Source organism: Micromys minutus, assembly GCF_963924665.1.
Source record: "Micromys minutus genome assembly, chromosome: 15".
In the NCBI taxonomy this organism is placed as follows: Eukaryota; Metazoa; Chordata; class Mammalia; order Rodentia; family Muridae; genus Micromys; species Micromys minutus.
The window spans coordinates 29,002,162-29,015,935 of record NC_137984.1 but is presented as its reverse complement, the minus strand read 5'-3'; the positions used below and the strand labels follow the sequence as shown (position 1 = coordinate 29,015,935).

Here is a 13,774-nt window from a genome sequence, read left to right as displayed (position 1 = left end):
CCCGGGTTCCTTAGGGGCATAGGAACCTGTACTAGGTGCCCTTTGAAGCGTCCACTGCCGGGAAGAGGGAGCGAGCCGGGAGCTGGTAGAAGTTGAGGAGGGAGAGATAAGAGAGGGGCCTCAAGAAGAGAGATTACACTTGACAAACCCAACAGGAGCCGGAAGCACCCTTTCACTCTGCAGGTCTCCATCGGGATGGGGTTCCTTTACTTTCCAGCGCTGACCGTGCGTCACCAGCCCGCTGGGGGCGGTCTGCAGCCCCTCCTCATCCCCTGCTCCGGTCCATACCCCTGCATCGGAGCCTGACCCTGCGATTGGCCGGCTCGACTTGGGGCTGTCACGGATTGGCGCTTGCCAGCCCGGGCCACGGAGTTTAAAGAGGGGGCGGGGACGCGCTGCCCAGCAGCGCTGCTGTCCCCGCCAGGCGCACCTGTCCCCGCTGTAGCGCTCACAGCCTCTCTCTCCACCTCGAGTATCCCTGAGCCAGCGGCTTGCGAGGGCGGGAGAGGGCAAGCCTAGGAAAGGCTCTGTCCAGGCCGGCGCAGGGGGCACAGTCCGTGTGGGTCGAGCCGCGTGGACGTCGCTGCGGCCACCATGGTAGCCACTTGCCTACAGGTGGTGGGTTTCGTCACTAGCTTCGTAGGTTGGATTGGCATCATCGTCACAACATCCACCAATGACTGGGTGGTGACCTGCAGCTACACCATCCCCACCTGCCGAAAAATGGACGAACTGGGCTCCAAGGGGCTGTGGGCCGACTGTGTCATGGCCACTGGTCTCTACCACTGCAAGCCCCTGGTGGACATCCTCATCCTCCCTGGTAAGGACCCCAAGCTTGTAAGCAGCTTCCAGAAGCGGTTTGGGCTAGAAATGGGGGTTTTAGACGGGGCTCTTAGAAGTCTGGAGACTCAGAGACGTCTGGGTACAGCTTGGACATCTCTAATGTAACCTTATGGGAGAATTAGTACTAAAGAATCACCTGTCAGCCTCAGTTTCTTTGTCTGAACACGAGATATTAAAGGGCAGTTTGGCCACTGTTACTGGTCAATGACTTTGAGAATCTGACAAATCAAATGGTATACACATGGTGGGAATTACTCTTGTTCGTTCCCGTGGTTTCGTCACCCAGTGGGCTTCTGATTAGAGCCGCCTATAGGACTTAGGAGGAAGGAACAAAGCAATCTCAAATAGGTGTAGGCTGAGCTTCCTAGACTGTGGTACTCCGGAGGCATCCCAGTGAGGTTAGGTTTACGTTCGAGGAGACTCTGGACTGCCCTGATAAAAGAATTCCAGTTGGTGCTCACAGTTCAGGGCCTGATAATCTGACCGGTCACTATCCCTGCCTAACTTTTGCTCCTGGGATTCCTCAATAGCAGGCTGCAGTGACTGTCCCTCCACCTTCCCACTAGGGTGACACCCTTCTGCCTGCCAGGCTGTTAGGTACTGAGAAGAACCAGTACCCTGGGGGAGGGAAACTCCACCAGGGAGATATAGTCAATGCCTAAGGTCACAGGCTGGGGGGGGGAGGGGAAAGTGTGTGTGGGGGTGTCAGGGTGAGGGATGTTGGCCAGCCTCTGAAACCCAGGGTGAGGGAGTTCCGGAGGGAACATCTTCCTTTTGGATGCCGTGGGAAAGTTTTTGGGAATAGTTTTAAAAGCCTGTAGCCAGCTGGATGACTTGGATGGTTGTGAACACCACTTGTAGAAATCTGTCACCCCTTGTGGCTTCACCTAGGTGAGGGGGCCTTACTTTCTCTGGCCTTGGGTGATGTATACATTTAAGGGCTCAGCCAGGCCCTAGGGTCAGCCCCTAAGTCCTGAGAATAGCTAAATTTGTGCCTTCTTCAGAGAGAGCATCTGGCTTTGCAGAGACCCTGTACCCACTTTTAGAGCCTTAGGTGCCCTCCCTTTTCCAGACAGGACATTTGGACTTCACCCTCCTCTTTCTAGCTCACTCACTGCTGACTTACCTTTATCTCAGGATGCGGGATTGGGAGTTGAAGCCAGAGCTTTGTTAAGTGAGCTCTCTACAGACGGAGCTACACCAACCCCCCCCCCCCCGTTATATTTTAAATTCTCTTTGCATTCTCTCCTGGTCCATACCTTGACTCTACCACATAATATACCACACAGCGCATGTCACACCTGCCATCTGCTACCCTTCTCTCCACTGGGACATTCAGATGAACAGGTACAAGGGAACCCTGGTGTAGACTCAGCCTCAGCTAACACTAGCTTTGGTAGACCTGGGTTAGACTCCAGCACTCACAGTCTGGGTTACCTGAGACAAGTTGCTAACCTTAACAAACCCTGGTAGCTCTTTAAAGAATGTAAACCAAGCCAACCAGTTAGCTTTCAGGATTGCTTGCAGGAGCCATGAGTCAAGAACCGCTGTCTGGCTTTGAAGTAGGAGGTGCTCCAGACAGGGCAAAATGTTTTCTCCTAACAGCTGGGCATGGCTGTAGAGATTTCTAAGTGATGTAGAAGACCATTTTTGTTTCCTTCCCCCCGACCCCCGAAATTACATTTCCTGAGCACTCAGTGCCAAATGGTTTGTTTTCGGAACACACAGGCCGTGCTGGGGGGCAGGGAGTATATTTTTGTGCCAAAGCTTATTGTTCTGCGTTCCCAACCTTACCCATCGTGTGGGGGGAGGGGTGCCCTTCTGTCTCCATCTTCTGGTTTCTAGAAGTGGCCTTGGCACTGTAGCACGTGGACAAGCCTTGTGCCATAAATTTCAGAGCATCAGTTTGTGTTGACTGCCGCCTTTGTGTGGGCCCTGGCTCTCCTCCCAGCTGCAAGGGAGGGCTGGGCCGCAGACTCCTGGGGTCTACAAGTCCACGATAACTGATATGTTGTCTCGTTCTTGAGATGAGATGGCTGGAAGAGAACCCATGTGGCACACGTTCAGGGGCAGTGCTGGCACCCAGGGAGGTTGGCTGGGTGTGACATGGGGGCCCTGGTACATGGGAAAGAGCTAGCCCCCACCTCAGGCCTCTAGCTCTAACTCTGCTGGAGCAAATGAAACAAAAGGACAGCAGTCACTCATCACTCATACGTGCAGCACTGTTTTGTTTTGTTTTGTTTTTCAAGTGGGGAGAATGTTTCAATGAGAAGCAGTAAATAATGTAAAGGTAGAATGGTAGATCTTGATCTGTGACATCCCCCTGGTATCCGGCCATCTTTATTTTACAGGAAGTTGTGTGTCTTATAACCTGCATCTCCACATGTTTTCACTTAGCAGTTTGACAGTATGGGCGGGATACCTTTGCTCTACATTTCCCTTTCCGATCACGCTTCCTTCATAGACAATTATGCCATCTGTTGTGGGGGCATGACGGCCAGGACGGGAGTCTCCTCTACAGGAGTCCCCAGGGTTAGAGAGAGACCCATGGAGAAACACGCCCAAGCACCACTAATGAAGCAGAAAATGAAACTTGACCAGCTGAGGGGATGGGAGTCGTGAGGACAGCAACCTCCTGGGAGGAAGGAGAGAGGTTCCGGCTTAGTCCGAGCTTACAGTATAGTTCAAGGCTCACATAGTCACACCCAGTGTGAACAGAGGATAAAATCACGCAGTACACCGAAGACAGTGATACCACACCAGGCTGAGGATGACGCCTCGTGCCTCTAATCCCAGCTACTGGAGAGGCTGAGGCAGGAGGATCATGAGACAGAGAGTTGCCTGGACCGTGGTGAGTTCCTGTCCTGAAAAAAACAGTCTATCACACTGATACTGAGCAATAATGCCAGTCCTGTTTGCTACTATTTTTTTTTCCCCAGTACTTAGCACAGAGAACTGTGAGCTTGAGTCAGTAGAACTGTTAGGCAGGCGCGTGGGGTTGTATGATTGTCATCACGCTATAGATGAAGAAAGGGAGATACAATGGGTCCTTGACCTGCTAACCTTGCACAGGCAGACTGTGCTGCAGTAGACTGGAGTCAGCTACCCAACATCACGGGTGACCTCGATGAACGTTTGTATTTTTAGGTGAGTGTTTAACAAGGCGTCATAGTCATGTAAGCGAAAGCTCGGCTGCTCCACCACGGCCAGGTGTCTGTGTCTTCATCTGGGTTCGGTTTTTCTAGTACTCTCCCGGAGTTGAAGGTGTGGGGTGATCTTGGGTAATATTTATTAAATTTGAAGTCTTAGATGGGACAAGAAGAAGAAGGAAGCTGTTGAGTTCCTGAGAGGTGGGACTCAGGAATAGGAGGACCCCTCCCCCTGAGGTCTAACCCACCCTCTCTGCTCTCTCGTTCCCAGGCTACGTGCAGGCTTGTAGAGCCCTCATGATTGCTGCCTCGGTTCTGGGTCTGCCAGCCATCTTGCTGCTGTTAACAGTTCTCCCCTGCATCCGAATGGGCCACGAGCCTGGGGTGGCTAAATACAGGCGAGCCCAGCTGGCTGGGGTGCTCCTTATTCTGCTAGGTAAGCTTTCTCTTTGGCACCCCAACTCCAGTGAATGTGAAGAATCTCAGATGGTGCAGTTTGCTTCTCCAAGAGAAACGTGAAAAGGACTCAAGAGAACCCACTGGTGACAGGAAACTCACATTTATATCCCTTTAGATCTCTAACCACATCTGTGAGAGGGGCAGACAACCCAGGAGAATCTGAAGGAAGTGGGTTACGGGTTGGCTCTGTGCACAGGTTTCACGGCGGAATCAGTCTTGTATTCAGACTTCACATCAACTCAGTCAAACTGAACCAAACCGGAGTTTTCTGGGGATCAGGTCAGGAGAGATATTTTTAGGAGGCTCCCCGGGGGTGATTCTCATTGCAATACGAAATGAAAGCCTCATTAATATATAATGAGAGGACAGGAAAAAGAGGAACACAAAGGAAAGATACGAAAGGTGGTAGATCAGTAGGTGATGGATCAACATTTTGTTCAGTAAGTGTTCACTGAGCATAGCGGGCACCATGGTAGGCAACAGGGTTCCTGATGGGGAAAAGGAATGCCTACTTTGGTGTGTACAGACACTCCAAGATATGGTCTGTGGTCACCTTAAAAAGGCTTCGGTGTAGTAAACAGGGAGGAAGGCGCCTAAGTCACACTAGAAGGCTTTCTCAGAGCACAGGTAATCCAGGGATCGGAGAGTTGACGAGAAGGCTGTGGGTTTAGGGCAGAACAGTCTAGGCTGAGAAAACGTGCTCATTCAGTTTGCTGATCACACCTATACACAGGAGCTTGAGTTAACTCGCCATTGAGGGGCTGGTCTGCCACACTGCAAAAAGAGATGCTGGCCTGCACAAAGCACACGTGTAATCCCAGCCTTTGCAAACGGAAGGCAGGAGGATTGAAAGTTCATCCTCTTGGCTAATAAGGGTAGCCTGGGATACGTAAGACTTGTCTTTTTAAAAAAGAGTTTCCTCTGGCCTTTCATACGAAAGTCCCAGAAGCAAGACCGCACGTTAGAGGAACTGCAGACACGCCGTGAGAAGGAGAAAGACAATGCAAGGGGACAGATGCTTGCCTAGATGCAAGCTTGCTGCTTGCTTTCCTTTGTTTATTTTTGGGGTGGTGGGGAAGCAGTGTGTGGTTTGAAACCTCCCAGGTTAATAGATGGTTCTTTCTTTTTATTCTTTTCTTCCTTCCTTCCTTCTTTCTTTCTTTTTCTTTCTTTCTTTCTTTCTTTCTTTCTTTCTTTCTTTCTTTCTTTCTTTCTTTCTTCCTTCCTTCCTTTCTTTCTTTTTTTCCACAGAGTTCTCTTTGTAACTCTGGTTGTCCTGGAACTTGATCTGTGGACCAGGTTAGCCTTGAACTCAGAGATTCACCTGCCTTTGTTTCCTGAGTGCCGAGATTAAAGGCATGCACCACCATGCCTGGTTGGTTTTCTTTGTCTTGCTACTGGGTTTGTTTGTTTGTTTGTGTTTTTAACATATTTTGTGTGTGTGTGTGTATGTGTGTGTGTGTGTGTGCGCACATGCACAGCGGACAGCTGGTTCTCACTTTCCACCCGGAGAACAAACTCAGGCTGCCGACCTTGACACGGAGACCTTTACTTACCGAACCATCTCGCCAGCCCAAGTATTGCTTTGTGTTTTTAAGGTGTTTTGGTATAGGAAGACAGCGTGAGAGCTGAGGAACATGAGGTGGGGCTGGAGAGAGGGTGTGTATCTGTCAGTCTGTTTGTCTTTCTCCATGCAGTCTGTGGGAGAAAAGAAATCTGACCCCAGGAGGCTGAACAGTGGCATCTTGTCACCAGAACAGTTCTAGCTTCACATTTGGTGCTGGCCGCCTCTCCTTTTGACTGCAGTCAGATTTATTTCTCAGCAAGTCTCTGCTTGCCTTTGGGCTTCATGCTGCTCTGACTGGATGGAGCTGGCTCTGGGAGCTTAGGGTCTTAAGAGTGTTACCTGCTGGTTTCCTTCATGTCTTCTCACCCTCAGCCAGAAGATCCTTATTTGCCACTGTAGGGATGGATGGGAGAAGCCAGCATGTGAAGACTCCCTGTGTGCAGCTCTGGGCTTCTTTCTTCCACCCTCCACTCTCTGGGGGGAATTGGTGCTGGGCCCATGCCCAGTCCCAGGGGTCACTGCTGAGGTACGGCTACTGAGCAGAAGGCAGGAAGTAGTCCAGGAGCTGTGAGGCATGCCACTGTGGTTCTGATGTGGAACAGAACATAAATCAGTTCTCCCTGGTCCCGAAAACCTCCATTTTTTTTTCCTGAAGGCTTAAAAGGAAGCCTGCTTGCTGGCCAGCTTCTTAAGTCTCAGGGGGAGGGAAGGGAGGCTCGAGTCTGCATTGTTCAAGGAGCAGCAGATGCCCCAGACTGGGGGGCGTTGGAGCGAAGTCCAGTCTGTCACTTTTCAGGGCACAAGGTGCTGGGTCCTAGCACCCCATCTTTGTCAGTGGGAGTCAAACCAACCTTACTGAATCAGGACCTCACTGCTCTTGAATGGGTCAAGGAAGCAGGTACTGTCTCTAAGAGTTTTCCTTCCCAGCTCAGCAAGAACAGTGGCATGAAGTGTGGGGAAATATTTTGCATGGCATCTGGCACATAGTAGGCCATGGTTGCCGTGACTATGGTGGTTGTTGGCTAGAGGAAATAGAGGGCCAAACCAATCACGTTTGAGTTCTAAGAGGGTCACGCCCATGCATGGAACTAGAGAAGAGAGGCGTGACAACACACTTCCCGAAATATCACGTGCATCCTGGCTTAATGGAAATATTTCCAATATAGAAATTGGGATGTGCGGGTCTCCCGGAGAAGATGTTCTCTTCTCCCGTCACAAAAGGACCCTGAGTCCTTGTTTTGTTTCAGTTCATTTTCCCTTGCCTCCCCATGGAAAGGCCTTCATATGGATGTTTCTCAGGGAGTGGGCAGGGAGGAAATGGGACTTGGTCACCCCAGGGAATGTCCTTCAGTTTTTTCTTCTTTCTTTTAAACATCTGGGACGATGGCTTTAATTACTGTGGAAAAAGTTGTTTCAGCTGTAAACGTTTGGCTTAATGGTGAATTAAGCTAGAAACAAGGGCAGGGGCGAATGTGAGATGTCATAGTCACAGGTCTCCCGCAGGGAAAGGGAATCCTTGTTTATGGAAAGAGGGTGTGGCCTCTAAGTATGGCAGTGACTCTACGGTAAGCAGAGACCCTAACTGCTGTGTGAGCCTGGCTCTGAATTCTAGAATTAAAAAAAAAAAATTAAATACAGACATAATGTAGAATGACTGGGGACTAGCTTCAATCCCCAGCAACACATACACAAACAATAACTAAGAATAAAACTAAATTTAGCAGATAACCATGAGGCTTGTTTTAGACGGCTATAGGGAAAAGTAGCTGAGGATACGCGGAGTAAAAACAGGAAAAACTGTCAGCGTTGGGTGTCGGCCAGGAAATTTAATGCACTCCAATATTCCATTGGCTTGATGGCAGTTATAATGTTAGGCTTTCCTGACAATTACCCGCGCGAGAGGGGCATGTCCCCGGATGGCTGCTCTTTAACGTCAGAGCTTTAGAAAAACGACAGGCGAGCAAAGCAAAACTCAAGCTTTCTAGCTTCAATTGGGAGAAGAACAGCAAGTAAATAAGATCCCACAACTCACTGAGAAACATCCCTTGGTCCTTTATTCCTCCCCATTTCCTTACGCACGCACGCACACACGCACGCACGCACGCACGCACGCACGTAGCCCTGAAACTTATCACCCCAGTGTAGTTCAGCTCACATTCTCTGCTGGCTCATCCTTTAACTTTTCCATCCCCCACTGCTGAGGCCTCAGATGTTTTCAGCATATCAGGGAAAATATGGTCAGAAAAACTCAGGTAATTTAACGGTGCTTTAAAGAGTCCCTTTGGTGCCTAGTGTAGGATGTAGCTGAGCTTGAAAACGCAAGCACACATCTTGAAAGTAGAGATGCCGGTGTCCGAGGATTTCCCGTATCCGTTGTCTTTTTCTTTCTCTGTTCCTTTCTCATTTGTTACCTAAAAAACCAGACACACCTGCATTCATTTTATTTAACTTCATCGTGTCTTTTATTTTTTTGTGGGTGCATGCGGTGTGGCGTGGCTTGCGTGTGTGTGTGTGTGTGTGTGTGTGTGTGTGTGTGTGTGTGTATGCGCGCGCGTGTGTGCGTGTGCTGTGTTGTGTGCCCGACTGGGTATGAGGAGGAGGACCTCAGCTGTCTAGCTCTGTCACTTTATTCCCCTGAGACAGGTTGCACTCAGTATGGGGCTAGGTTGGCAGTCAGCAGGGTCCGTTGACCCTCCTCTTCTGCTCCCTGTGGTTCTGGGGTTACAGGCCCAGTAGCTCTGCCCCGATTCTTGAGTGGGTGTTGAGGATATGAACTGAGGTCCTTACGGTTATGTAGTACAAGCTCTTACCCACTGAACACGAAACTCCTCAGCCCCCATTGTTTTTCTCTTGCTAAGTTTTTTAGTTGACACCTAGTAAGTGTCCATAGTTAAGAGATTGCGTGGATCGCATTTACTTAATTTCTGCATAGGAAGGGGTTTTACGTGTGCGTGCGTGCGTGCGTGCATGCGTGCGTGCATGCGTGTGTGTGTGTGTGTGTGTGTGTGTGTTTTCGTGCGCAGTGGCACGCGAATTTCTCTTCTCTATCTTCCCTTCTTTTAGTCTCCTCTCTCATTCCCTAGACAGACTGCAGAGTCTTGCTCCTTCCTGTGCAGGTAAAGATGACATCTACTGAAGGAGCAAGAAATCTCAGTGCAAAAAAGAAAAAAAACAAAAAAACAAAAAAACAAAAAACAATGTCTTGTTTTAGAGACTTAATTTAAAAATAAATTCTGACATACGATAAATAAGGCAAAATACCCTGTTGCTCACCTTTCTTTCTTTACCTTATGGGGAACTGTAACTTTGTATAAAACATTTTATTTTATTTTTCCCCAGCTATCAGGATCATTTGGAACTGCCTTTTTGGGGGGAGGGCTAGGTAGGTACACAAATAGAAACAAATCTGCAAGAAGTCCTTGAGAAACCCAAGAGCGAATGTAGTTTTATCAGTGGTCACTGGTCCATATCTTTGAGTGATGCGGTGATTTGACCTGAATTCTCTAACCTCACAGGTCAGTCAGCAGCGCCCCTCCCACCAAAGGCTACTGCTGAAATGGAGTATATTCTCCTTTGTTCATGGCTAAACATTTTTCCTTTCGGGTTCAGTCAGAGGTCACTGCGCGTCAGCCTCTAGTTCCCTTTCATGTTCTGTGGTGGCCTGTCGTTTCTTGGAGATTTTGATGTGGTTCAGCTTTGACTGCCGCAGGAATTTCATCTGGAGTTCACTCGGGAAGGGAAAGAGCTCCTGGTGGTCACCCTCCTTGTTTTGCATGGATTATGAGAGAGGGAAGATTTTAATTAGGTAAACTGTGAGTTTGTGACTCTCAGTGTGTTAAAGTCACGTTATAATTTGTGATTAGGGTGTAGGGAGGGGAAAGTCGAACCCGAAATGAGACTACCTTTCATTCATTCATCCATTCATCTGTCTGTCCGTCCGTCCATCCATCCATCCATCTGTCTTTAATTAACCCACCCACTTATGCATCTGATCCTATGCAGTCATTATATAATTATATAGGCATTGACCCCGTTTCCTAGTAACTTACATACAGTAAATCCAATGATATTGATAACACACACACACAAAATCAGCATTGCCCTTGGAACTCTTGGAACACGGAGGCTGAATCTTCGGAGGTGTTTTGTCTGTGCTGAGGAAATAAAGGAAAGCCAAGTGGACTGAAGACCATTTCTGGTCCTGCTGTGTAAACATCTAAGCCTAATCTGACTGTACTTAGTTTCCACAAAGATAAGGGATGTTTTTAAGTGCTTGTGTGAGTGTGTGCACATATGCCTGATTGTGCGGGTGTATTATACATGTAAGTATAAAATATCCCCAAAGAGTAACACTTAATTTGAACCATGAAGTCTTTTGGAATCAGTTAGCTTTTTGTTGGATGAACCGGTTGCATTGGCCCAAATCAGTTGTTAGGGAACAGGACCTTTTCACCCTTCGCTAGTGTCTCAGTCCTTTCCCTGTTCCTCTCAGTGTGCCTGGGCATCTAAAAGCCTCTTGCTGACTGCTGGGTTTTCTCACAGCAGAGTCAGTGTCTACTTTTGGGAGCTAGAAGTCTCTTCTGTATTGCTTCTTGCCATGGGAAACTCATAGCAATTTTCTTGGGCTGAAACATTCTAGAAGAGAATTTCTGTAAACTGTCCCCACAGAGAAAAAGTTTTTCTCTTCATGAGACAAAGTTTCAGGTCAGCCTGGGGGCACACAAGGCCTTGTTTCAAAACAAAATAATCAAAAAGAAAATCAATTTGGTTAATTCAGACCCTTCGAATCTCAACCTCTTGCCCCTGACCTCTGCCTGGGGCTGGAATGCCCTCTTTTTACTCTGTAGCTACATGTTGCTCTGGGGAGAGAGAGAGAGAGAGAGAGAGAGAGAGAGAGAGAGAGAGAGAGAGAGAGAGAGAGAGAGAGCACTTAGTCTGTAGTAAATAAGAACTGTTGAAGGCTACACAGTAAATGGATGAGACCTTCTAAATTTTTCAACATGGGCAAGATTTGTCCCTTAGTTTACAGTTGATGGTAAAGGAAGACTGTCTTTCTTCCTCTTGGGCAGACAGTGTAAGTTGGAAAGCTTGGTAGAAACCAGAAGAATAGCTTGATCTATTGGAGGTGACGAGGACACCTCAGGTGGCAGTTGCTGGGCTGGCAGGGCAGTGTTCTGTCTTGAATTAGTCCCTGGTTTTTAGGATCCTGGCTACAAATCCTGTTGTCCTGATTCATTTCCTGTCTAGCAGTTTTAACGGGCCGTCTCACGTTCAAGTTTTTCACTAACATCTCATCCTGCTGTGTCTGAGAGATCAGAGGATACTAAAGGGAACCATGGGGTTGCTTTGAGCTATGTCATCCTATGAAATAGTCTTTACACACATGTGGCCATTTGAATGGAAATAATTAAAATATAAACAGATCAGATTTTCAGTCTCACTAGCCCCACGGCATAAATGGAATGGCCCTATGTAGTTTCTCGATATTTGATTTGGTAGAGCCAATTTAAACACATTTCCTTGAAAAAAACAAAAGTCTGGACTAGCAAGGAAGCTAAGGAGGTAAATACATTTGCCTCTAAGACAGATGATTTGAGTTCAGTCCTTGGGACTCACATGGTGGACTCCTGAAAGTGTCCTCTGACCTCCACACACACCCTGTGGCATGTGTGCTCCCCAATACACATGATCACACAATCAGAATTGAAAAACCTTGAATACAGGAATTATTTTTACCCCAGGGACTGTTGTTCATTTGTGTGTTGGTGTTTTGTGAGTATGAACGGCACCACACAAGCTCAGACCCTTGCCTGGTCCTCTGCCCTCACCTAGCAACACTTGCTCTAGCAAGAAAAGGAATTGCTGGGCCAGGCCTTTGTAACCCTTCCTAATTTTACAGAGCCTGACTGATCATTCAGTCCTTTAGCTAGGAACGGTGCTGAGTTGAACATTGAGTTTCTAGACATATATAAGCCACTGCCCCTGCCATCACAGAACTCAGATCATGGGATGGGGAACAGATGCATAAATCTGATATGCATAAATCTAATATGCATAAACTAATATGATTAGGTAAGTATAATAATTGAATTGTAACTGTAGAGGGCTGGGAATAAGTCTCAGCTAATAGAGTTCCTCTAGCAAGCCACGGGGTTCCATCCCTAGTACTTCATAAACTGGTTGTACCAGCTCATGCCCGAAATCCCAGAACTTGGAATGAGGGTCAAGGTAATCCATGGCTATACAGCATGGCTAGCCTAGGCTACATGAGGCCTCGACCTGAAAAACTCAAAACAAGAGTAACAAAACACATGCAAAATCGGAACAGGAACAAAAACTAACACGATGTATATATGTGGAAACAAATACATGGGTTTGGGCATAAACGATTATGTTAGGTCTTTACAAGGGTGTTTGTCTGTGCTATCTGTGGGCAAAACAAGGACCAGCCACTGGACAGGACGCAAGCCTGTAAGTCAGCGCATTCTTAGATCAGCGGTTGGCAAAGGAGCGGTAGAAAGGGGCGTATCTTGAGTCGGCCCGGTGCACTTGGCGTGTGATTTAAATGTGTCCAATCACCCTCTCTCCCTGTCTCCCCAGCTCTCTGCGCCATTGTCGCCACCATCTGGTTTCCTGTTTGTGCCCACCGCGAGATCACCATCGTGAGCTTCGGCTACTCGCTGTACGCGGGCTGGATCGGTGCTGTGATGTGCCTGGTGGGTGGGTGCGTCATCGTCTGCTGCTCCGGGGATGCACAGTCGTTTGGAGAAAACCGTTTCTATTACTCTTCTGGTTCCAGCTCGCCAACGCATGCCAAGAGTGCCCATGTCTAAGAGGGCCGCTCCACTGCCCGCCGAGGTGCTGTAAATGCTGGGCTTGGGCCCTGGGTTTGCTCGCCACAGTGGGGGAGAAGCCCACTTCCTTGCCAGGCACAAAAGCCAAAGTTCTAGAAAGTATCCTGCCTGGCATTTTGCAGTCGTAACACCCCACCCATCACCTCTTGGTTGCCTTAAAAGAAAGCTCTAGCCTCAGATAATGCCCACATAGTTTTCTCTCGGTGTTGCAGGCTCTTGCCTCGGGCATTCCATTGTTACTGATTTAAAAAAATATTTTGTTTCTCTCTTAAATTCAGAAGATGTCTTGGGAACATTGTTGACTTGGGTATGGATTGGGAGAGAAATAAAAGACACTTTTCAAAGGGTTACCAACGACATTGGAAGCCTCCTAGAGACTGAGCTCTTCTCCCTTTCACTTTCGTAGAAGAGGTAGAAATGGATAGACTTGGGAACACGGGTGGGAGGGGAACTCGGAGCACTCCCTCCATGGGAAAGCTCCCTTTTATAAGTTGAAGGGTTGGGTCTCTCTCTCTCTCTCTCTCTCTCTCTCTCTCTCTCTCTCTCTCTCTCTCTCTCTCTCTCTCTCTCTCTCTCTCTTTCTCTCCTTCTCTCTCTCTCTCTCTCTCTAGTTTGTGATTTTACATTTTTCTGTATGTATGTTTTTAAGATTGCTCATTTTTATAACCACGGGTTTCCTGAGATTCTCAATTCACCAATATGAAGGAAATGAACCAAGCAGCCGTTAATATACAATAAGTAATAGTACGAAGATTATAACTTTAACTGACCGCCCCACGGTTTCCAGGTTTGTACGCTGTAGTTTTTACTTCTACGGTTGTGCATGCTTCAAATTAACACATTTAAAAACCTTTTCTTCCCTTCTGTCTCTGTCTCCATTCGGTTAGTGATCGTGAAGCAGT

The 13,774-nt window shown here is 48.0% G+C and overlaps 1 protein-coding gene across 1 annotated transcript; it reads left to right on the top strand.

Annotated features, from left to right (window-relative positions):
• Positions 1–519: 519 nt before the first annotated feature.
• Positions 520–13,118, top strand: CLDN11 (claudin 11). The gene is made up of 3 exons (XM_080929232.1): positions 520–820; positions 4,264–4,428; positions 12,619–13,118. Exons 1-3 carry the CDS (start codon positions 595–597, stop codon positions 12,849–12,851), a joined length of 624 nt encoding a protein of 207 aa, XP_080785358.1. The 5' UTR covers positions 520–594; the 3' UTR covers positions 12,852–13,118.
• The last annotated feature ends 656 nt before the right edge of the window (positions 13,119–13,774 follow it).

Bases quoted from the DNA above. Each gene is read 5' to 3' on its own strand.
- CLDN11 (XM_080929232.1), top strand. From the start codon at position 595: ATGGTAGCCACTTGCCTACAGGTGGTGGGTTTCGTCACTAGCTTCGTA. The intron at 821-4,263 runs GTAAGGACCCCA...TCTCGTTCCCAG, and splicing joins GGACATCCTCATCCTCCCTG to GCTACGTGCAGGCTTGTAGA. The intron at 4,429-12,618 runs GTAAGCTTTCTC...CTGTCTCCCCAG, and splicing joins GGTGCTCCTTATTCTGCTAG to CTCTCTGCGCCATTGTCGCC.